We start from the raw sequence: 25,722 nt of genomic DNA, 5'->3' as shown, positions 1-25,722 counted from the left end.
CTGCCATCATTTTTGTTACTTAGCATTTCTACCTGTGAACTGAAGCTTTCTTACATCTTTATACATCTGAATCCAGATGTTCCAAATATCAACAATATGAAGTCTAGATCAAAGGGGAGAATACTTCATCAAGGACCCAGGATCATTTCAATAACAGGATGGATTTCCCATCCATTGTGCAACTCCTTCTGGGAAGGCTGTGTAATTCATGAAGAGAGCAATTCTTGCCTCTTCTGTAGGCAAATTTCTCTCTAAATTTCTACATTATGGCTTTGCAGATACTGCTCAGACCTATTCCCTTAGGTTCTCTTTGTTTGGTCATAGGACTGATTATGAAATCACATCTCCTTAAAGAGAAATATTTTAGAGCACTAACTATATTTAGAGACACTTTAGAAACTTAACATGCTGAAGTCTTATAAACAATACTGCAGTATATGGACTAAATATTTTTACCAAGTACTGACTCACTATCACACAACTCAAATCCACTTTGAAAACCCATAGAAGGCAAGTGGAAAATGAAGAAGAAGGGACTTGACATTGAACTAGAAATGCTGGTATGGAATGTCTGCACAATGTGAAATGCTTCCTTTAGAGATGAGAAGGTCTGACCCAAATGCCCAGCTTACACTTTCATTTATATGAAAGAAAGGAAAACAAGTATGAGGTGAGGTGTGAATGGTAAATGCTGCCAGAGAGGATCACACAGGCCAATTCCACAATATTACCCTTCCAAGACGAGCATAACTGTACTGACGTTAAAGCCATTACAGCTAAGGCTCTGTGATTTAGAAAATGTGTATTTGTCAAGTGATATGCCATTTGAATCATGAATAACACCATAGTGGCCAAAATAATGAAAAAAGACTTAGTTCTGCTTATGCAAATGTCTAATTATTTGAGACAGCAAATGGCATTCACTTCAGAAAACATTATTTTCAGATAGAAGGTTTCAAAGATGCACACTAGAACTCACTGGGCCTCAGAAGCCTTTATCATGCTGCTTATAAACATCCTATTGAGGTGGGAAGCTAATCAAGCACTAGTTATCTATTTCTACAAAAAAAGGGATAAAAATTGTATGCCTGTAATGAGTTTTCAATCCCCCTGGAGCAGGAGTAAATATTTTTAATTTTATATTGTTCTCTGGCTAAAAAACCAAAGCATTTGACATCATGTCTGAAGTCACTTAAGCACAGTAATCCAGAATGTGGTAATGGAGGATTGAAAGCTGTCTTTACTTACTGATTTGTTTTAAATCCTATTCCAGTCCTCAGTTCCTTCTCTGACTACAAGATTCAAACTCAATCAAACCCCTTGTTCTAACTCAGGGTGTATTTTGAAGTATGCCTTTAAACCTTAGAAGTCACATTAACTTCAAAAATGAAGCAGCAGTATTTGTATCAGTTATGAAATGTATCAATTAATGAAACTTTTGCCTACTGCAGCTTTCAGATAGATGTTTAAGACCTCCCAGTCCATCGTCCACCTCTCTCTGAACACAGAATATCTATCATTGCCACACCTCCGTGCTGCCTGCGGTGAGGATGCAAAATTCTGTTGCCTCTGAATGATACTCAGGTCACTACTGTTCCTTCTCAACTTGGATTCTTTCCTTTCAGGTTGAAAAGTTCCTCCAATAATAATATACAGAAAATAAAAGATTGATACTAAAGGCTTTTAGATGGAAAATGTAACTGGAAGAAAGAATATAATATATACTGAACATAAGAACTCCTAGAGAATACAGTCATGTCAATTCAGTCACTTTTGCAAACACAAGGAAAATAAATTAGTTTTCTCACATACAAAGGAATTCATGAAAGTGCAGTATTAACCTTCAAAGACTACAACAGTACACTTCTGTACATTCTGATTAAATCTTTTCCTCCATCTCTTGAAATGTTCATCCTGTTAAGATTTTCCCCAACATGCAATGAAACGACATCTCTCATTTCTGCTACTGACTTAACATCTTTTTGTTTCAATCTCTGTTAGTATTCATCCTCTTCAAGTACTTACCAAAAAAGTGCATATGGCCAAGATTTTCAAGTTGCTCAAGCTGGCTTCTTCTGCTAATGTTTTGGTTTTTTGCTCCTTTCTGTAAGCTCCTCCTACTAGAGAAGATCTTTTTCATTACCATGTTGTCCTGCCTGCTTCTTTTAATCTGCTCTTTACAATTCACAGAATCACAGAGTGATTGGAGGCTGGAAGGGACCCCTGGAGGATCTGGTCCAACCCCCTGCTCAAACAGGGCCACCTGAGGCCAAATGTTGAGGAAGAACATGTCCTTTCGAATATGCTTTTGATTATCCAAGCATTTAGACTCCACAAGCTCTTTGGACAATGTGAGCCACTGTTCAGTCATTCTTACAATTTAAAAAAAAGCGCCAAACAGCTCTGCCCATGGTCTCTAGTCTTGTCACTGAGCACCACTGAGAAGAGCCTGGCTCTGTCCTCTTTGGACCCTCTCTTCAGGTACTGATAAAATTCACCTGAGCTTTCTCTTCTCCAGGCTGAACAGTCCCAGCTCCCTCATTTTCTCCTCCAGCCCTTCACTGGACTCTCCCCACTAAGTCCATGCTTTTGTACTGGGGAGCCCAGAGCTGGACACAGTACTCCAGATAAGAAGTGTACCCTGGGTATTTTAGGACTCTACTTCCATAATACTTAAAAGTTTCTTTCCTGCACTCCACCAAGTTTTATCTGCATTTCCATTTTAGCCACTGATTTTAGTGCATCCTTGGTTTGTTTAACATAAAGATGGTAAAAACATTTCCATTTTCTTCAGTCTAGGAAGAACTTTGTGTTTCTTCATCTGTTTCAGACAGTTGAGCATTTGTCTGCAGAGGTCCTCAGCTTAGAAATACATTTTACAAGATTTTACTAGTTTTGAAATCATGTGACCTATCCTTTATTAAAAAAACTCCTCAATGCCATGTTTCGATACCACTTATGAGCAACCTTAACTTCTGGTTTTAAATGCCATCACATTTCAACTTCTGCCACCTACATCTCACACTCAGTAAACACAGCTGCTCACCTCGTGCTCTGGAGAGAGATGTTCCATGTCGGTTCGTAAACACTTCAGTCCTGGTAAAAAGTGATTGACCATTAAATCCTCTGAAATAACTAAAACCCAGGTAGTTAAGGTATTTATTATAAGGATTGCCTTCTGAAATGATACTTTTTTTGTCCTGTCTTCTGATAATGTTGTTCTATGGAACACAAAGGCAGCAGCAAAACTAAGAAAATGGCACAGCATTTGACACTTCATGACTAATAAAAAGGAAAAAAGTTCTTAAACATATTTAACATCATGTATTTCATACATCCATACACTTATTTTAATATTTTTTCTTGATTTATTGGTTAAGGTCAAGAGTTTTGTTTTTGTGGTTTTGCTCTTTAAAGTATCTATCAGACCCACTGTATGGGGTCTGGATGAGCTGGAGTTAATTTTCTGCACAGCAGCCCTCAATGCTGTTCTTTGCAAGAAAGATACCAAGGTACCAAGAAAGGTGTTGGTAACACACCAGTGCTTAGGCTACTGCTGAGCAGCACTGACACAGCACTGGTGCTCTCTCAACATTCCCTGCCATCAGATGGGTGGGGGAGGGCAGACAGCCTGGACAGCTGACCCAAACTAACTAGAGGGATGTTCCATACCATATGATGCCTGTTCAGATATAAAAACTAAGAGAAAGTGGTGGCAGCAGCAGGGCAGGAGACAATTTGTTATGATGTTTGGCTTCTGGAGAGACTGCTACATGTGCTGAAGCCCTGCTTCCCAGAAAATAGCTGGACATTGCTTGCTAATGGAAAGTAAAGAACAAATCTTCTGTTTTGCTTTGCTTCCAGGCACAGCTTATGCTTTATTGAACTGCCTTTATTTTGACACATGGGTTTTTCCTCCATCTGATTTTTTTCCCCCACCCTCACCCATCCTGCTGAGGAGGGGAATGAGAATGACTTGGTGGGAACCTGGTGTCTAGATAATCCATGATATTCAACATTTCTGAAAACCTCTCCCTTATGCTGAAAAGATCATGTTTTACACTACAGATTCAAAGACAAACTTAGTTATTTCTCTAATATTAAACCTCTCTCACCACCACAGAAATAACAGCTAAACTTCCCCTGAAAAAAGGATACAACAACAGGAAAGAGCACTGTAGGATTCAAACAGGTGGGTAGCAATATCCAGTCTCTTCGAATCAACAGACTGCTGGTTGTTGACCAAGGCTAATTTGTGCAAGTGTGGAATAACAACTGGAAAAGTAAATACAGGAATAAGTATTCACAACTGCATTTCACAGACTTGTTCAGCATTTATCAGGTGCTATGTGGCAACTGCAGGCACCTGAAACTAACACATCAGCATGGAATAAGAACTGCAAACAATTGCTTTTGATGGGATTGCCCTTGCACATTTAATGGATTGACTCAAACTTGAAATAAAAATTTGTGGTTTCACCACCTAAAATAAAAAGGAATCTTGGAGTATCTTTGAAATAGTAACAATTTACAGAAAAGATAGAAAAACCCCATCAATGTAACCAGCATACTTATTAGCTTTTGGACAGAGAGAGGAAGACTGAGTCTTCCCATGGATGCAACTTACATTCATCTCTAAATCTGGGCTCAGCGTTAGGTCCAACTCTTCCAAATGTTTTAATGATTTCTGTGTGTAAAGAATGTTGGTCTTGATACTGAGGGTCCTCCAGGAAAGATGCCAGCTGCATTTTTACTCTCTCCAGAAGCTTAAATATTCCCAGAGAAACAGAAAGAACACAGAAGAATGAAGATGGTAGAAATTGTTATGATCAGTTTCAATCAAAATGTTTACAATCTTCTGTATTTCAGATGGCAGATCTTGGACTTTCTTCTAATTTACCGATTTTTTTCTACCAGGATGTTTCAAACCCTTCAATGCAACTCTATGTTTCAAAGACTTGTTATCAGGGTTTTAATCTGATCTATCTTTTAACAACAGATAGGGGCTCCCATATAGCTGATCTTTCCTCCTGAGGTCTTCTTGAGTCTGATACTCCCTTTTTTTACCTGTTATTACAGTCTCCCTCTTACTATAACTAACTACAGAGTTTTCCTATTTAATTAGAAATCAATTAATGGCATAATGTAGCTCAATTAATGAGCTGAATTTTTTTTTTGCAGAGAACAGGGATGCAAAATTAACCACCAGAAAATCAATGGAATTAAAAAGATTTCCTCAACTAAAGGCTAGAAAACCAAAAATAAGATGAGATGGGTATTTAATTTGGATTCAAAGTTGAAAAAATAACATTTTATGATGCATTTTGGAAGGTGCTATCAGCTTTTTACTCTAAGGCTTATTATAATTAGTGCAATGAATACAGTAATTTCTGTGTGGTAACAAAACAATATTCTTCCCAACTGATTATAGGCATGCATTCCAAGCTACAAAATTCTAACGTTTCCATCTTCCAAGTACGTGTGAGTCATCACCGACTTGACTCACATTACTCACATTTCCTCAAACACATTCTTTTAGAATATGTTGAAATTACGGGAAGAATGCAAGCTCTGCAAAAAGCTGCAAGGACTTACAGAAGAAATTAGATTGCACAGCTGTTATATGAAATGAAAACCAGTTTTTTACTGCTTGTAGCAGAATTCTGTCTTCAGAATTTATCTATTACCATAGTATCATCATTTAAAAAATGAGGAGGAATTTTATCTCAAATTATCTTCAAGGACTACTTTGCTAGTGTCATTATGTCTTTCAGTGCCATCATGGACACCAAGGTCTAAGACCAGCAGATATGACTGGAACAAAAAGAGTCTTGTGCTCTTCTAAAGTATTTGCGAGCCAAGCAAGATATCCTAAAGCATCTAAAATGGTACAATATACAATAGTTCAATATGTAGATGTTTTTTGTTAGCATTTTAAAATAGAACTATTTCATTTGGAAATAATGGAGCTAGATTTCACAACTGTTGCAGAGGTTTTAAAAACATTTTGAGCATGGGATTTCCCATCTTCTAGCACAGGCCTCCCTTCTACTTATTTGTCTCTGTTTGTTTATATTTGGTTGAAATTTAGAAGGAAATGTTTTTATTAGTTATAAGGGTTGGTTTGTTTAGGAAAAAAAAAAAGGCCATTGCAAAACCTGAAAGCACTTTGGAAGAGAATATAACAAAGAAAGAAAGAAAGAAAGAATTTATGAGTTGCCCTTTCTTTTATTCTGGATTTATTAAAAAATCATCCATTTATGCTACAAAAACACAGGTGACAATAGGTGTCTTACCTCTCTCTGAGTAACAGTTTCCATGATGGTCCCAAAAGCAGGGATTGTAGCAATCCTTACTGAACTACAATGGAAGAATAGGGTCTTTAAGTTTTATTCAACATCAAGAACCAAATCACTTAAATAAAAATTTAAAAATTAGTACTTTTAAGTTACATTAGTTTCTAGCAATGACAAAAGAAAAATAAAAAAACAAAAAAAAGAAAAAAAGAAAAAGCAGACCAGGAAAAAGACAGGATTAACTCAAGGTTTCAGTCTGAAACTCACAATTCAGGATCACTGGACAAGGTAACAAGGGCCGGAGCAACCCGCTTGTCAACTAATGCTTCACTCATGCCTCGAAGAGTCAGCTGTAAACCAGTCAACATGCAATAAAAAACGCTTTGGTAAACTTGAAGAACTGGGTTAGCTGTGACTGAGGATGGGCAGGCAGACTCTTGGGGTTGTTCTTGGGTTAGTCACCCACACAAGACATTAAAGCCACTAAGACTCTGTTCATGCTGGAGCATCTGTTAGTAACCAGTTGTTAGTGAGATTAGCAAAGCATCCCTCCTCAGCTTGAAAGAAATACCACATCAGAATGTCCAGGGAATGAAGTGCCACGGTTGCCTATCAGAAATGATATGCAGCCAAAACCACTTTGCATTTCATTAATGCAGATGATACTTCATTTTGCAGTAGCAAAGCTGATGGCATTACAGAATAGTAGTATCCAGCTTGCTGCTAGAAATGATGTAAGCAAATTTGAAAACTGAGAACATGATTAAATATAGAAAACAAAAATTAAATTACATGGACTTAAGTTTTCTGTTTAAATTTATTCAGCATTTTTATACAGTTTAATTCCAGATGTTGCAGTAAACCTTTTTATTTAGAAATAAGTGTTTTAAAGGTTACTTTCCTTTAAAAGTAATTCAATTTTTGTTCAGCTAGATTAAGAGACAAAACTGATGGTTATTTCTTTCTAAGTATTAAGAAGGATGCTAGGTATATAAGACAGTCAGGGAACTTACATTTCAGGGTCACTGGAGAGAGTAATGAGAGCAGGAACAACTCTCTGAGCTACCAGAGTTTCATGTACCCCCTTCACCAACAGCTGAATGGTCGGAGCAGGGGGGTATCACAGGTGATGCACGGAAAGAGCGAGCACAGTATCATGGGAAGAAGAACGGCAAAACCAAGAGAGAGAAAGAAAAAACACAAAAAGCAAACCAAAATTAGAAGCTAAGCAAATACTGCTACACTAGAGCTTCATAAATGCAAAGGCATGAAGAAAGCTAAAGTGGTCTGGCAATCAGCACAAACGTGACAAATTCAACAGTACAATGTTTTCTTTATTTTCAGATATTTTAAAACTTGAACTCAAACCTTTAACAAATAATTGCATGTATTATTTCAGATACTTATATAATTATAAGTAAAGTTATGTATAATTAAGAACTAAAGTAATGTCAATCTGAATTTGACAATTTCGTGTAAATGCTGTTCCTAACCCAACACAACATTATTTATCATAGTAGGTGGCTGTCCCATGCAACATAGAAGTCTTTACTAGGCCAAATGTGTGTAGGTTTCCCCACACTGAGTGATACCTCTCACACCTTTTACAGTGAGACAAACAGCACCTTCCCAGATGCCAAAATATTTTTCTGAAAGTAATTCAGGACTCCTTGACATTTAACAACCATCCAAGCAGTATGCATGCTGGTCTGTGCACATAGGAAATGGAGAATCTTTGAACTATCCATGAAATGTATTTCCTCAAGTCTTTTTGCGAACTAAGGAAGAGATATTTGTTGCAGTGCATCCCAAACATTAAAAGCTTGAAATCACAGTAAAATTCATTAACCATGAACACAATAAAGTTGTTTGAATCCAGATGTTCCCAAGTGATCTTTGACATTATCTGTGTAGTTATACACAGGCATTTGCTGCATATGTTGCAAATGCCCTTTATATGCTTCCTTCATATAAAAAACTATGAATTTTCAAACAAAGTTGCAAACCTTTTGCATATTCAACAAAATGTCGGCTTTTGTCTTCTTTAATAAAAAGAGGAAAGATTAGCTATTTCCATTCTGTGTCTCATGTAAGGAAGTCTGCATGTATTTGGGGTTTTTAGAAAATAAATATAAAAATCTTATCAGTAAGTTTATATAAGAAATATGAAATGTGTTTTTAATATTTAGCTATATTCTGATTACTCATATCACATAATGAACACAAATTAAATTCTAAGCTTTTCCCCTGAGAAAAGCAGTGGCTGTCAGTATATCAGTACCAAAACCAGGCAGTATTTACATTCTCTAAGTAGAGAACATTTTATATTCTGCAATTTGTTAGAGCATTCCTGCTTTACCAACTCTGAATTTAAACCAAAGTAAGTTATGAAAGATTGGAAGGAGTCTGACTTTTCAGAAGCTTCTATATAAAGCAGTTGTTCCTATCAAGCAACGTTTGTGTTTGCATGTATATGTGTGCATGCATGAATGCACACAGACATGGAACTGAGTGTGGCCTCACTGACAATTACTGGAGAAGGAATAATGGGGAGAAGCTGTGTAAGAACATATTATTGCTACAAAAGCACCTGGAGTGGCAAAGTTGCAACTCCTACACTTGTTATTCAGAAAGTATTAGGCTGTCAGTTCAACTATATTTTAACATTAATACATTTCACAATTATTTACATTGGCAAAAACTCCAAGTACCAGTCTGTTGAGTTCATGGGCTACTCGTCAAACATCTGTTAAGGACCATAGCTCACAGTTTACGTATGATGGTTTTACTCTCATACATAGCTTTACTAATTTTCACGTTTATTAAAATAGACAATGCTTATAATTTTCAATCTTGGACAAACAAGGACTTGAGTTTTCTTTACCAACCTTCATTTAGAGAAAAGCTTCGCACTTATACAGTGCTTTGAAAAAAAAGCCCAAATGCTTGGGATTTGTATAATTAGCAAATAATTTAGAATGACCTCAGCTTCATTCCTGTCTGGTCTCCCACATTTCTAAGTATGGTAAAGCATAGTGAACAGATGCATTCCATTATACAGAAAATAAAACATGCTTTATAATACCAGTGTCATTTTGAAGATGTGTGTTCCTAGCCTTGAACCCAAACAGACCAGCAAAGCTTATGTATAACTCAAATATGTGCTTCACGTTCAAATCAGAGCTATCAAATCTGTTTGCATCAACAATTAAATGGGAAGCTGCTGACTAAAAATATTAATACAGAAGCAACTGAACAGCTGAATGGGCAAAGCCATGTAGCAGCATGTAAGGTTAGAATGAGACAGACAATGTACATTGTTACCTTTTTTTGATTCCTCCAGATCATTATTTATACATACTACAGCTTAAAAATGGTAACAAAGCTTCCTGCCCCAAAGAAGCTGGGGAGTGGAAAGGCCCCACATCACTTCTGTGTCCTTCCAACCCTTAAGAGACTGTAAAGGTTTGGTAAACAGTCAGGCCTGAAGTCTCTGTGCTGCTCTGGATCTTCACTGTTCTCATACAACTATCCTGCAGGTCACATACTCTTCATCCTATTATCTAATCACTGGGCCAAAGCCCAGTCAGCAACTCTGAGGTTACAGAAATTCCTTGAGTGATAGAATCTTCCAGTAGTGAAACCAACTCTTACTACCTCTTAGCACAGGTGACTTCCCAAATTTACATAATACCATGTAAAAATATGTATGCCAAGGCTATCTAGGAAACAGCAATATGCTACTATTTTCAAGAAAAGCATTTAAAAGAAATCTGTATAGGCTTTGGTAAAAATTGAAATATGCTAAGAACCAATATATGAAATAGCATGCATAAACTGCCTAAAAATAATCAACATGCAGCTGTATTTGAAAAGAAGTTGCAACCAAGACAACAGCCTGTTGTAATTGAGGTCTTTCACATGTTTGGCTAATGCTTATTAGGGAAAAAAAGCTTATTATTACAAATAGGATATAAAATTGCTTTTGTGAGAGGGAAAATATGCAAATAGATTTTAAGGGTATCAAAAATTGCCGTTTCCTTTTTAAAAGGAGGGGCCAAAAAAAAAAAAAAATCAGAAAAAAGGACATTGTTGCATGTTTTCAACCCAAGTCTGAGGATGGAGCTTGTTGTGGTTGTTTACTGCTCTCCCTGCTCTAAGCTGCAGAGTGTCACTAAAGAAATCAAATGGATATGTTAAGTGCTCTTTTTTTCTGAGGCAGACTTAAGACTTGTTTTTGCAAATGGATACAAGATGTCATGCTCAGCTAGAGATCCCTTCCAAAGCTATTCAAAGGAGACAAATATGCAAGAAATGCACAGAAAGAGAAGAAAAAAGTAATGGTGATTAGAAATATGTGTTTCTAACATGCAAATGACAAAAAGTTCTTTTTTCAGCCAGTAGAGTATGTCCCACAGTTTTTGCATATGCCTTTTAAAGTGAACATTTGATGAAACAAAGACATGTTGGGAAAATAAAAGCAAACTTACTAGGTATAAGTTTCAGTCTTTATTCTGACCAAAATTTACGGATGTTAAGGGAAAAAGGAAGCTGACATTATTTGAAGCTGTAAATTGTTTTAAAATCATTTTAATTTTTACAAAAAATAAAAAATTGGTTACATGCATGTCTTGACTACCATATCTGGTACAAAGAAAACTAGTTTGAATTACAATGCAAGTGCATTGTATGAGCATACACAAGACCTACCGAAAATGGTAAGCTGTGTATTAGACTACTGATGATATATTGAATAGCAAAAGCAGAAGTTAAAACTCAGAGATGCTTATCTTTAACTACAGACCTATAGAAAGATATGCTGTTGAACAGAGAACAGATACAGAAACAACTGAACAACGACCTCCTGCTCCATCACACAGTACACAGCTTATTTGTTTGTAATTTTTAAGAATGCAGCAACATTGTCTGATTGATCCCTGTTTTAAAAAATAAACCCTAGTTTTAAAAAAGGTCAAAACAGTTTTGATAGCACTTACCTCAAACATTCTAGCAGCTGTACATCGAACAAGGGCAGAAGTATGGACAACACCATACCACAAAACAGTTAATAGTAGCTCATGATAAGCTGGGTTTGCACTAGAAGAAAACAGTTCGACAATTGATCAAACAAAAATACTCCCAAGCCTTGGATATGTTCTTTACCTCATAAATGCAGTCTTAAGAATTCCTTATTCAACAAATCTAAAACTCCAGAATTTATCTTTTCTGAAGGATAGAACATATCTCATTCTGTAAGACTTGCAACATGTTGCAGACTAGAAAATATGTTCAATTTTTAATTCAAAGAACCCCAAGCTCAACTTTAAGAACACAATTTTCAATGAATTATTATATTGAATACAAACACATGCATAGAACAAATGAGAATAGCATGGTAAACACAAAATTAATTTCCATTGTAGTCCATATGAGTTATTTTTGTGGAAATTTTTTGTTCGGATTTTGGTGCTCCTCTTTTGTACTTCAGATTAATTTTTTTTTACTGCCGCATTTTTAACCTATAAATTACATTTACACTGGAGGAAAAAAAGCAAGTATACCCTTTATTTACCCGAAGCATCACAGTTACTTAAAATTACAAATAGATTAGCAGCTTTTAATAAAAACTTCTAATGTGTTTAGATGTAGTCAACCCCAAGGTATATTCTTTACCCTAGTTCCACAAAGGAAGCTTTCAGGCTATCAAGAGGAGCGTGGGACAGTGAGAGCATGGTCATTACATCTTCTAGGAATCCAACTAACAGCTTGCGGTCTTCTTCCTGAAAATAGGGAAGAAGAGAGTACAGTGATGAATGTGCTGGAAGGGTTGCTGAGGTTGTGATGGCAACCTACAGCTGCAGAGGAGACAAACTCCAGAAAAGAACAAACAAGATTAAGCATTTAACAATCTTCTTAGGAACGTCAAAAATGTGGTTAAAGAACAAGAGCCTTTCAAAGCAAACACACGAGATTGTGTTTCATCAACTAAGCACATACTCATGCATAAATTCTTTTATAAAAGAAACTTTTAAGAACAGTACTTAAGCACATTTATGACTCCCGCAAGTTTCTAAGTCATAATCCAATAAAAATTTGTAAGGTTATGAAGCATTTATTATTTTTTAATTTTTATTTCTTTTTTAAGATATGTATGTACTAGATTTTGACTGCTCATTGCTGTAGGATTAGGTAATATTTATAGCGTCTTTGTTTTAGTACTAGGCAACATTAAAATTTTAAGATTCCAACTAGGCTTCAAATGTCAATTTACCTGTTTCAGTAAGTTTTGCACCATGATGTTTGCAAAGTTCAGAGTTAAATGGCCAGGAACCCATTCCAGGAATAACATCAATAGAATTTTGACAGAGGGACATGGTAACACGTGATCTAAATGTGCATCACTACCTGACTAGAAAACTTTGCTTGTAAATGTACTTACAGCTGCTCATTTACCTCCCTATCTTCAACGCACAAGAACAGTAAGTTTTCAACAAACACAGTAATGTTTAGTATATTTTACAATAAATTTTGCACACTTTTATACATTTAACAAAGAAACAGAAACCCAAACCTACCTGAATGTAACACGTAAGGACCCCTGTTGCATAGATGGGAACTGTGGCTTTTGTTAGCACTCCATTACCTGCTGTGGAATCTAATGAAACACAGCAAAGAATTGAGGTTTTATACATACAGATGAGTTCATAACATATATATTATATATAGTGGACATACATGTGTGTATTTAAGTATTATAGATTTAAACACCTTTTTATATATACATGAAGAATTTATATGCATGTATACACAAATGTACTTAAATAATAGTCAAGCAGTATTTGGATTTGAGATTTTTTTTTTTTTACTTTACACACAATCTACAGCTTCAGAGTGTTCCACTCAGATTAAGATTATATTTTTCAACATTTCACAAAGATAACAAATTTGAGAACTGCAGCCTGAAAATGTTACTTGAACAAGAGATTGAAATTTTTTTCCTGTTGCAGTTAAGATCAATTTATGTCAGTAAAAAGCTACTTACCTATGTTTTCCTCAGACAGTCTTAAGATTTCCTGGAACTGTGGTTTTACCTATGCAAAGGATGATGGATCTCGTGTGAGAAAACCTATTACCAGTGTCAATTAACTTAGAAAAATGAAAAGAATTGCAAAATAACCCCTCCCCCACAAAAAAACCCAATGAAACAACAACAATCCTCTCTCTGGAGGTAGTTTGTACTGCTAACAGAGTTTTATCTTTAGGTAATCCTCTCATGTTTGACAACTTCTCTTGAAGTATTTTTTAATTATATTCAGAAGTTATTTTATTGAGAAAAATCATATAACTCATTGATAAAAATGTTTACATCCCACCTACAGAAAATATTTCAGGCTGAGAAGGCATCAACTTCAAAAAATTTAATCAAATAAACCTTAATTACTTATGTACACCACAAAGAGTGAACAGTGTGGTGTTCTGAAGAAATAAAGTTGTTAAATAACACAATGAGGATAATCTCTCCTACTCTCTGTCATTCACAAAGGAAATATGACAAAAATAGTTTTAAAAAAAAATTGTCCCTGTTTGGGCAAGATGAGAAGGCCATTCTAAAATCACCAAAATCAGAAAAGGACACAAATAGAGCTCTAAAAATAGCAGGTTTAAATGTACTGATGGAAAAGCATCAATGTGACATGAAAATATGAACGGTCACAAAGTGTAGGTGTTCTGACATACTGTAAAATATAGAGAATATTTTACAATATGGTTATATGTAACCATATTAATATGGCTATCAAGGTACTCTTTATGTAAAATATTTAAGGTAATATCTTACCTTAGTGTTTGTAAAAATTTTCCCAAATGTCCTACAAAGTCTCCAGAAAAACCTAGAGAACTCATGGACACAGGCAGTTGATGCTACATTGATCTTGCCAACTATTTCTATAAGCTGTGGTAGCCTAAAAATCAGGACACAAAAGGACATTAAACACTAGTCTGATTTTTTGCTTTTGTCCATTTTGTATAGATTTACTGCTTATATTAATAAATACATGCACACACAGAGCACAACTGGTTCTAGCAAAATTAGCTACATGTTCTGTACAATTCCTGACCCATGAAGAAAGCAAGGGTTAAAGTGCCAGAAAGGTCTGTCCCACATTTTCAAACATCTGTTGCTATCACGGAATAGCCAGAGTACAACAATCTTTACTTCCCAAGAGAATTAACTATATCGATGCAAAAATAAAGGAACAGGCTTTCAGAGCAAAAAGTCACCTACATGTTTTGCTTGACTTGATATTTTCTGAATAAAATCAAAGGCAATTCAGCATGAAAATTAAAATGCCTAAAAAAAATTAACAACTTTCCTCTTTAGTAATTCTCAAATGCAATCATTCTTAGCATTCCTACATCCAGTAATTGTTAAACATGACCATGCTTAAGAACTATTATTAAGAACTATTTAAAATTAGATATCCTAAGACACAAATTAACTCACAGCTGATTGACTACCCATAGCAGAGTCTCCCAGCCTGTGGTGCCCTCATGTTCTAGCTGATGGTCATACAGTTGCAACAACACCGCCAATTGTTCGCGGCTTCCAATGATGATGGCGACGTCCTGAAGAGGCGACACGGGTCGGGGAAACCTAGTGACTGTAACATCAGAGAACAAGCAGCCATGAATGAAAGAAGATGAAAAGACCATGGAGGTGATGTCAAAAACAACAGCAAGAAATTGTGAAACTCATCAAGTGTCTTCTCTGCAAGGTTATTAATTTGCTTTTTAAAAAACTGTGAGTTAAAATCATCTCTGAAGGGATTGTGTAACCCTCAGTTAAGAGGAAAAAATACAGAGAGACTATGTTATTGTTATTATTACCAGCACAGCTTGACCAAGGTCAAACCCTGCCTGACCAACCTAGTGGCCCTCTATGATGGAGTGACTCCATCTGTGAACAGGGAAGAGCTACCAATGTCACCTATCTGGACTGCTATAATGCCTCTGCCAGTCTCCCAAAACATCCTCACAGAACTGGAGAAATATGAAGTTGATGGATCAGCTTTTCAGGGAATGAGGAACTGACTGGATGCTCACATCTGGAGGATAGTGATCAATGCCTTAATGTCCAGATGGAAACCAGTGACAAGCTGTGCCTCTCAGGGGTCCATATGGGGACCAGTAGTGTTCGCTGTCCTCACTAAAGACACAGACAAAGGGATCGAGTGCACCCTTGACAAGTTTGCAGATGACACCAAGCTTGTGATGCACTGACACACTTAAGGGACAGGATGCCATCCAGAGGGACCTGGACAAGCTTGAGAAATGGGCCCATAGGAACCTCATGAGGCTCAACAAGGCCAAGTGCAAGGTGCTGTACCTGCATCAGGGCAGTGTCCTGTACCAATACAGGCTGAGAGATACGAAGGAATTGAGAGCAGGCTTGGGGGATGCTGGTGAGTGATAAAACTGGACATGATCCACCAATATTTGCTCACAGACCAGAAAACCAACACTATCCTGGGCTGCGTGCAGAACAGCGTGGCCAGCAGGGTGAGGAAGGGGATTCTGCCCCTCTGCTTCTTTCTCATGAGACCCCACCTGGAGTATCTAGCTCTGGGGTCCTCAGTACAGGAAAGACTGTTGGAGCAAGTCCCAAGGAGGGCTACGAAAACGTAAACAGAAAAATGGAGCACCTTTCCTATGCAGAAATGCTGTAAGAGCTGTGCTTGTTCAGCCTGAAGAAGACTAGGCTGAAACCTGAAATTTCTGAATTCCTTCTTTAAGTAGTAAACACTCAGTTGAAAAGGTGCTTATCTTCAAATCACTCAAGTCAGCTAAATGAGCTTTACCATGGCATGTTTAACATTTTCAGAGGAGTATCAGACAGTAATGTACCACTTCTTTCCAAATTCTCCTTTGTTACCCTTTCTTTGCATCTGCACACTATTATCAGCATGTGGCAGGTGTTACCAACTACATCTTTTAAAAGTATTTACAATAGTAGAGAACACTCCACAGGCTAGGATTGCTGTTCTAAGGACAACTTCACCATGAGGCCATTCAGTCATGGATTGGTTTGGGTTGGAAGGCACCTTAAACATCACCTAGCTCCAACCTGACTACCATGGGCAGGGACAACTTCCATGAGACCAGGTCACTCAAAGCTCCACCCAGCCTGGCCTTGAACACTGCCAGGGATGGGATGGTCTTCTAGGATATTACATAGATAACAACAGATGGTGACGCTGCTGCATTATGCTGTGCTTTTCCCACTCCATTAATTTTTAAGAATTAACTGAAACTGAGGCCAGCCTTCCTGAGCTATTATTGGCTACTAATGGAAATTAGTTCTTTAGAAAGTACAATTAAAAACTGCTTTGCTTTCTAAAAGCTTCTTATAAGAAGCAAAGAAAAACAGACAAGATTTTTTTTGTGATAATCAGGTATCTCAAGCATAGCAAGAGGTGAAGTATTACTTAAAAATTTGCTAAGGCAGACCAATATGAAAAAAATCCACTTATCAGAAATTAATCATTTACCTTCTATTTGTGGTACTTCTCCCTGAAGTTTAGCCTTGCTTGTAAAAGGTGCATTCTGTAGCACCAGTGCAAACAGTGAAGGAATCAACGACTGCAGGGCAGACAGATACATGTGGAGCTTATGTTCATCCAAGCCATGTTCTCCTTCCTGAAACAAAAAGGACATTAATTTGGAGGTTTTCAGTTTGGATGATCTGTTCCTTAGCAAATTATAGTATATGTGTGTATACATATACATATATATAAAAAATAGTATTCCCTGGCAAGGCATCAACACATCTGTGATGAGCTTCTACCAGACACTAATTATAAAGCAATTTAGCCTAATCATAAGCATATTTCGTCACTGTTAAAACATCTCTACTCAACAGATTCAGGCAATGCAGCCTTTGACATTTAGCAGTTCATGCTGATGAACAGACTGATATTTTGAAAGAACATTTTTCAGCACATTTTGGAAATGTGGATCCTTGGTCTCAGAGACCAGGGCATCTAAACAGAATAAACAAGTCACCTGTACTCTGAAAGCAAGCATCTTCTTTCAGTGTGTTAGATACTTATGAGGCATCCAATTTTTCCAGAACTTTTGAGACATCTATCAAATGAAATGTGCAAACTGAATCATAACTGGAAATTACCCTAACTTAATCATTCAAATCTACTTTTCTTGCTTGTTTAATAAAAACTGCAGTTTACCAAAATCTACACAATTTAAACACGAAGCAAATGCTACTGGGCTATAAAACAAAACAGTATTCAAGAAGAGTATGTTAAGTTGGGGGAGGTTTGGTGTTTTTTCTTGTTTTTTTTTTTTCTTCTTCCAAATTACAAATAAAGAACACAATGAAAATTCTCCAATGTAGAAACAGCTGAGTACATACCCTGAGCAATTTTTCAATTTTATTAAGCAGTGTAGGTATAAGATGGAACTGTAAATTTCCCAATTCTGTTGTCCAGGCAGCGTAAGCAGGTAAAAATACCTGATGAGTTGCACTAACCACACGTTCTGAAGGGTCTCCTAAAGCAGAAAGCAGCAGCTCAAAACCCTGGTAAAAGATGGTAAAGAATGCAGTTATTTCCCAAAAGTTGATATACACATTTTATCACTCTGCCTTCAAAAACTCAACAAGAAAAGTTCTTTATTTTCCCTTTTCTGAAACAGTAGTATGAAAAAGTATTGGGCAGCATTAAGCTGAACTACACGTAGGCTTTGTTGTAGCAAACAAATCTGTGTTTGTAAGTGATGATATCAAGCTGGCTAACAGTATCAGATGGGCAGTGAAGTGGTATGTTCTTAAAGGCAAATTATGAACTATTAGAGCAGCTTCTGTATAAGGCTTACACGTGAAATCCTAACGCTCTTTGTAGTTTTTCTGTTTTGTCTTGGTGATAAAGTAAAATCAACATCCATACAAATTTTTTTAAAGTATCTGGAAAGAATTAATAAAAATGCAGGAATTTAAACAACCCCCTATCATTATATTATTATTATTATTATGTATATTATTATACAACCCCCTGTCATGAAATATCTATAAGGAAGCATTTTATACATACAGAACCCAAACCGAATTGTACCTGCTGATATTTATCTGGATCATCAATATAGCCCATAATGATGCCAAGGCTTTTGATCACAGCTTCTCGTACCAGATCTGCCTTATCTTCCATCAGCATTTGTTGCAGCATGGAAAGTACTAATGAACTACGAATTTCTTTCTGTTTATAAATGAGAAACATATTTAATCAAATGAAACAAGAAATGTGAGTTTGTATCAACTACAAATCAAACTATTATAAAAAGTTTCCACTTCTATTAGTGCTCACAAACAAAATCCCTTCCTCCAACCATAAATCCCTTTCTGAATATTACATGTTCAGTTTTCACAACAGAAGGTGAATGAATATAAAATGTCAGTAGCTTCATTAGAGAGACTTTTGTCTTACTACGCACAGAACTAAGGGCCTTTCATTTGCATGGAACCAAAAATAACTAACAGCAGTAAAACTAATATAGGCCTGGACTTAAAACTAATTAATCACTGCATTGCTAAACTGGAGAAATTGCATTTTAATTCGGGTTCCCTCCCTCTGCCCTTTCTCTGAAGCTTCAAATTGTAGTTTATCACTGACATAATTTTGCTGGTTCTTCCAACTGGCAGCACTCTTGATGTAACATTCCACATCATCTGAAGAACACTACAGTTGGTTGACTCTTCTTTTTTCATAGATTGTTTCCTTAATTGGTCCTAATTACATTTTCTTCACCTCATTTTTACTGAAATGAGTATTCATAGTTTATAGAAACATTTTATAGCTAGATTAACCTGTATTTCGTCATAACAAACTATCTCCTTCTTAAAGTGACTTAGTGAATCTCATGTGTGATATAAAGTAGAAGACAATGTGACTGTCTATGCATAACATACACATGTTTAAATGTGGTAATGTTTAAAATGATAAAGGATGCTTACATTTATGCATCAGATTTTTACCTTGCTTTCCCTAGCAGGTATTTGGCGTCTATTAATACTTACTGGAAGGTAAGGTGCTAGAGCTCCACAGGATTCTGCTACCAGTAGCCGTCGCTCTGGGTATTTGTGGTTGATCTGGTAAAAAGAAACAGATGGACTATTTGCTTTGCAGTACCCAGCACTCAAAATATGGTTAAAATAAATTGCAATGAAGGGATGTGTCTGCACCTCTTCAATAATCACTGATTGAGCTCAAAGAAATTGCACCTGGGTACTAAGCAGCCTCAAATTCTTGCACAGAGGCATAAAGGTGAGGCAGCTGTCCTATAAGACAGAGCTTATAGTAGGGAAAGAGTCAGAGAAGCACATATGTATATGAGAAGCATGTAAGTATATGCAATAAAAAGGAAATCAGTGTATTGGCTGCTGTACTCTAAAGAATCTGCCTAACTCCTGAACTGGCATGACACGAAATACTTTGTCTTATGAAGCCTTTCAGGAGCACTGTTACTCTAAGAGCTACACAAGTGCCCTCTAGTGCTCTGAGCCAAGCAGTGTAGCAGAGCTGCCCAGGTCTTGCTGAGCAGAGTCAAAAGAAGACACCTGTAGAAGCCTAAATGCATTTGCATGCTCTTAAAGTTCTGCTCTCAAGTCCAGCATAAATATGTCACACTGCTAAAAACAATTCATTTTACCAAGAACCTCTAAATCCTGTATATTTCCCCTTTCTACTCAAAAGTTGCTTGAAAATTCTGCCTTATGAATTTAGTATTTGACACCTTGGAATCAAGTTTGCATTCTGGTGGAGACAGATTTAGCAACCCATGTAATGGTTTTACAGTGAAACAACGAAGTGTTTCAATATACTTTGTGAATAAAAAAGTCGATGGTAAAATGCTGAGAGTAAAATGTGAATTTTTTGATGCTGTCAAATAAAATAAGATATGCAGCATTTGTTTCTTTCTTGCTAGGCAGTGTATAGCCTTGGTGAGACAGCCATTTCACCATGAAAAAAGTACTCACTGCCTTCTTTTTCTCTGTCTTGAAAGACTTGCTGTCAGTAGTCTGAGGTCCCTGAAATCCATGCCAAATTCTGGCACAAGGAGGACTTCTGGCAGAAAACTAGCAGGCCAGGAAACATGAAATTGGACATAGAGTGGTCTGTGGGCCCTGATGGAGACGTACCCATGAGTACCCAGGGATCTAGCTGATGTCATTCCAAGAACACTCTCAACAATTAACAAAATGTCATGGCAATGGGAGAGTTCCTGAGGACTGGAAGAAAGCAAATGTCACTGCTACCCTCAGGAAGGGCAAGACGAAGAACCCAGTAAAACATGGGCCAGTCTGTATCACACCAGCTCTTGGGAAGGTGTTGGAGCAATCAGCCTTACAAAGCATTTCTAAACATGTGAAGGACAAGAAGGTGGCTGGAAATAGCCAGCATGTATTTACATAGAAGAAAATGACACAACCAACCAGACAACTTTCTGAGATGACTGGCTCAGCACATTCAACAGTGATGCCTGACTCTGACTGCTCTGGTATGAAATTACTGAGAACTCTCAAGAATCAAGTGTAGAAAAGATGATTTCAAAGAGACTTAAATGAACAAATCATAAGCTTCAGGACTAAACTGAAGTCTCAAGCATAGAAGAATGTTCTCTGAGTGTGTCTCTCATTATTTTGCATTCATTCATCAGTAGAGCACCTGTAATAATTTTTGGAAGTATTGAGATTTCATAGACGAAAAATATTATGGACAAGTAAGACGCTGCTTTAAAACCTACTAGGTTGTGAAGGTGGTGAGGCACTGGAACAAGATGCCCAGAGAAGCTGTGCATGCTCCATCCCAGTGTTATGGTGTGTGCCGCAACGAGATCCCAGAGAGTGACCTGCATCTCTGAGCCCAGAGCACACCGCAGAAAATGTTGACAATTTAAGACAAAGGGATGGGCTCTCATTTGGCAATCCAACAACTGGTTTATTGAACACAGTTTCAAATAGGTGCAGAGATGAGAAGCAAAGACTGGGCTAAGGGCACAGGGTTAAACGAGGGGCAAAAAGAGCAGATCTGAGGGTCAAGGTCCAATAGGGACAAGGCAAAGTGGTGCAGTGGAGTGGGTAAGTATTCCAATTTTGGAAGCCAATAACTGGTCTCTAGTTTTGAGTGACCTTTTTAGCATTCACAGAGCCTCCAACTGAACTGAGTCAGTTACCAAATTTTACCTGCAAAACAGCAGGTAGCCTGATAACTCTGAGCTCCACAAGGTGTCAATGAAAAGCACTAATTTCCTGAGGGCCCAATCCTTTGCATCTGTAAATAGATTTTGGTTGGAGACCGAAAGCATGAATCCTTTTCATGATTTACACATCTACTGCAAAAAGTAGAAAATTATGTCTATACTAGAGTTCCTTCTACAAACTCAAACTTGTGATAATAAGATTCAGCTGGTATTTTGCTGAAGAAAATGATGACCTGGTTCCAGTATTGCAAACGAAGTTTGGCAAACTTAAGTGCACTATGACATAGGACTTGGCAGTCTGATATGCTGTACTTGTACAGTTGGACTCATTTCTCTTTTGCATCAGCAATTAGCAAGAAGTGGATGAGAAAAATGTGCTCTTGCTGAGGTGAGATAGTTTTTTTCAAGCACAGTTTAAATTTCATGAGGACTAAGAAAACAAAATGTTGCTTAGAAAATTAGGCAAAAATACAGAATTCTTTGTATGGCTCCTTCCAAACTACTACCGTGATGAGACCTTCACTTAATCAACAGATACATCAGCCATTCACAACAAGCACAAACGCTGCATATAATTCATACTTCTACTGTCAGAAAGCATTAAGGCTATTAAAGCTTAGACTTTATTGTGAAACACAGATTGCTGTGTTATGAAGGAACAGTAGAAAACTACCAGACCAGAAAGACTCTGCCATCAAAGCAGGCATTCCCACTCTGTCATGGCTTAGTTATTCATTGTCTTTTCAGGCAATGATGAACTCCCTTTCCTTCACTGTGGGAGGAAAATACAACACATTTTCACCTGAACTCAAGTTCTGCTTCTATGCCCCATGTGAAACAGTAAAAGTATTTCATTTTGGTTGGTCAGTTACTTTTATTAGTTTGGAGTAACTGTAAAAAGGTGACTATGATTCTAAAAATGATATGTAAACTTCAGTCTCATCTCACACATGCCCATCTATGACAGACTTACGAGTACTTTGGTCTTTGATTTTCTGTTTAAGAATTTAAACTAGCTGAAGTGTGGACACTGCTCCACAGACTTAATACAATAAAATCAGCAAATAAAAAACTTTGAATAAAAATGGATTTCCAGCAGGCTGGAAGGTACAGTGAAAATTATAAAGGTACCTACCTAGCAATATGTTACACAACACTAACGATGAACATGTGCTTATCTACACTTCAGTATAAAAAGCTTATTTGGGTACAAGCAGGTAACTAAAATCTCCAGATAGTGTTTAATAAGCTTTCTGCTTCTGAGGTGTTTTTAATACTCAGAATAAATAATATATTTTAGATTAAAAAAAATACAATGAGAACAGAGAACATCCCAATATATTTTTGAAAACCAAACTCAAAACCTCCCCCTTGAACAAGTAAAACTCAAATTTGTGAACTTAACTAATTCTGGAGTGTAAAGCAAACAATAATGAGTTACCTGCTCCCAACACTGCGGTAAAAGTTCAGCTTCTACACGTGTTGGTCCAACATGTCGGGCAAATGCCACACACCCAGTCAGTATCATCTGTCTGAAAATATAAATTTAAAGCTTTAAACTGTTTATAAAGTTTTATAATATGTAACATACATTCTTTAAGTTAGGAAAAGCACATGCTGGCAGGCAATAGGTAGTTGTCTGCAGTCAAGATTTCACACCAACCACACTGACTTAAAGACTAAATATTAAATTGAAAGCCATTTATATCCCTGCTCATTGCGTGGTGGGGATTTGCTTACATGACCTTCAAACCGAAACTGTTCTATGATTTTACCTTGTTTTATATTCAAAATGCCTTTTCCAGAATCTTGCAGATCCTCAAGTCCATGAACCAGTCTGAGAATGTCTGACTTGGGTATTTGTGGTTTTCTAAAGTCTGAGATTGGGAGTCTTTAACTAAATCTCTCATTTCATTCTTAGTACTGAATACTATCATGCAGTCAAAGGATCTAAATTACCTAATACTGTCATACCATCAGTATTTTACTGAAGTGAATTGGTTTTATTTAGAAGCATTTGAGAAATTTAATGAAATTACTTCAGAGCAAGCAGCTTATTTGTTTTATGACAGTTTTGCAGCATTCTAATGTGCAAGTTATGGTCATCTCTCACAAAATACTGGACTTCACTCTTGTGAGAAATCTTCTAAAGGCCACTAAAAATGAAAGCAAGTAATTAACCAGTAGTATCTATGACCACCTGTTATTTGTATTCATATTCTTGTATTTTTTACCTTTCATTAAATTTGCAAGAAATTGCCAATTTTCCCATCAATTTCACAGGCACAGAGGTATATTTAAAATTTCAGTAAGATTGTACTAAACTGTCATTTGTGATATTTCATTTAGTGAGTGTCTATCTTGCTAAGATGTTTTTACTTCTATTTTTCCTGTTGATAGGATTGGAATAATACCAACTTTGCATGAAATTCACCAATTCTATTTACCTTTAGTGCCTACATGAACTGTAAAATACCCAGTGTCAAATGATAATGTGTGGACATGAGACTCAATTTTATTGCCTTCTCAGTAAGATTAGGACACTATTCAGAGTTTATTATTATTACTCTGTGAAACGTAAGCCAAAACTAATTTGTTACTATTTTTGTGTCATGTCTAGACTCCTAAACATTTTCTGTATCAATAGCATTCCCTTAATGCTGAAAGGCAGAGATCTTTTAACCCCTCAGAGAACATCCTCCATCAAAAAAAGACTCATTCACTTTAAGAATTTTTGATAGGATCTTTCTCCTAAAAAAAGTTTTTTTTAAAATCACAGTATTCTTCAGGCCAACAATCAGAGCAAGCTCTTTTGTTTTGTGTTGTGTGGTTTTGGGTTTTTACCACATTCAGAGAACTAGGCCTTTGTTCAAGGTAAAAAGTCGGGAGAAAACAAAAATGATTAGGTAGTACTCAAGAAATCACAACTGATAGCAATATGGAGACAAAAGCCTGTAGTAATTCTAAGTTCTACAGCAAACAGGCACTTGAGATACTGTCTTTGGTTCTATACACTGCACCTAATCACAGATCTGGGCAACAGAATATACATTTTCAAGATATTAGAAAATAGCAGATCACAGTAATCACTTGAAATTTTCTGCTTTAGAAATGGGATAAAACAAAGTACTTTTTCTTAAATCAAGTATTTTTTAAAAAGGTTCATGAAATCCCAAAATTAAGTAAGATTTCCTTTTGCCCTGCCTAAAAAAATGAGAATTTGAAGATATTTTAAAAATATTTTAAAATAAAGTTTTAAATATTTTACTGCAACCATTTAAACAGCATATGATAACTGTTAGCATTTTGGGGAAAGGGAAGTTGTTAGGATCTCAGTAAGAGGCGATTGAAGCAATGTTTTAATCTTGTCTTATTAGAGTCAAACGTTAATCTCCTAGCCTCCAAAACTAACATAAATTGTACAGAAAAGGAGTTTATGTGAAAACATTTTTGTTCCTTTGCAGACGAGAATTTGATAGGCATTTTTAAAAGTTGAATGGGACATTAATGACCAAAGCCATGAGGATAAAAGAGGCCTTGTAAAATATAATGTTAGTGTACAAGACTACAGAAATATGCCAAGCACCAAAAAGTATCTCCCATGGGCACGAGTTATAATCCAGACTTTCTGCATAATTGTTAACATACTTCAGATATCTGTAAAACAAAATACTTCTTTTAATGGGTTCATTCTTAGAAATGCAATGTCATATTTCAGCCTCTTGCATTTAGCAAATTAAAAATGTAAACTAATCAGCTGCTTCATCAAGGTATAATTTACTAGGCCTGTACAGTACAGCAGAAGGTAAACAAATAACAGGAGATAATTAACATTATCATTCTGGTGACTAAACCTGAATGTCTTTGCTCAACTTCATATTGCACAAGACTGCTAAAATATTATTAAAAGGTACTTAGATAAAAACAAAGCATGCATAATATACTTCCATACAAATCTATAAATATAACCCCCCTCAAATTATAAATAAGTATTTTCTATTTAATCACTATTCAATATCTCTTTTATTTGATGGAATCTTCGGTTTTCCATCAGGTTATGGCACTTTAAAAGCAATTATTATTTCTATGTGTGCTAATGTATATTATGAATATGCATGCTTTGTCCTAGAGTTTATGGGAGACTATTTTTCCCAGATTT

The 25,722-nt window shown here is 36.4% G+C and overlaps 1 protein-coding gene across 7 annotated transcripts in view; it reads right to left on the bottom strand.

The window, feature by feature from the left end:
• The window catches only part of RELCH (RAB11 binding and LisH domain, coiled-coil and HEAT repeat containing), a 76,339-nt gene that overhangs the window by 7,241 nt on the left and 43,376 nt on the right, over positions 1-25,722 (bottom strand). For 3 of the 7 annotated variants that reach the window (XM_086899177.1, XM_086899195.1, XM_086899216.1), the window contains 16 exons: positions 23,005-23,095; positions 19,381-19,452; positions 18,422-18,562; positions 17,725-17,889; positions 16,844-16,991; positions 14,800-14,956; positions 14,134-14,257; positions 13,339-13,387; positions 12,872-12,951; positions 11,970-12,076; positions 11,294-11,393; positions 7,310-7,392; positions 6,297-6,360; positions 4,628-4,766; positions 4,159-4,275; positions 3,047-3,135 (listed from right to left, as the gene is read on the bottom strand). In XM_086899177.1, the coding sequence (XP_086755303.1) occupies positions 3,047-3,135; positions 4,159-4,275; positions 4,628-4,766; positions 6,297-6,360; positions 7,310-7,392; positions 11,294-11,393; positions 11,970-12,076; positions 12,872-12,951; positions 13,339-13,387; positions 14,134-14,257; positions 14,800-14,956; positions 16,844-16,991; positions 17,725-17,889; positions 18,422-18,562; positions 19,381-19,452; positions 23,005-23,095 (1,726 nt within the window). Of the gene's footprint in view, positions 1-1,979; positions 2,121-3,046; positions 3,136-4,158; positions 4,276-4,627; positions 4,767-6,296; positions 6,361-6,563; positions 6,647-7,309; positions 7,393-11,293; positions 11,394-11,969; positions 12,077-12,871; positions 12,952-13,338; positions 13,388-14,133; positions 14,258-14,799; positions 14,957-16,843; positions 16,992-17,724; positions 17,890-18,421; positions 18,563-19,380; positions 19,453-23,004; positions 23,096-25,722 lie in introns of those variants that run through there. The other 4 variants (XR_015289709.1, XM_086899199.1, XM_086899187.1 and 1 more) reach the window with 4 other exon arrangements.

Source organism: Cyanistes caeruleus, chromosome 1 (genome assembly GCF_971803275.1).
Source record: "Cyanistes caeruleus chromosome 1, bCyaCae1.hap1.1, whole genome shotgun sequence".
NCBI lineage: Eukaryota > Metazoa > Chordata > Aves > Passeriformes > Paridae > Cyanistes > Cyanistes caeruleus.
This window is presented reverse-complemented; position numbering and strand designations above follow the sequence as displayed.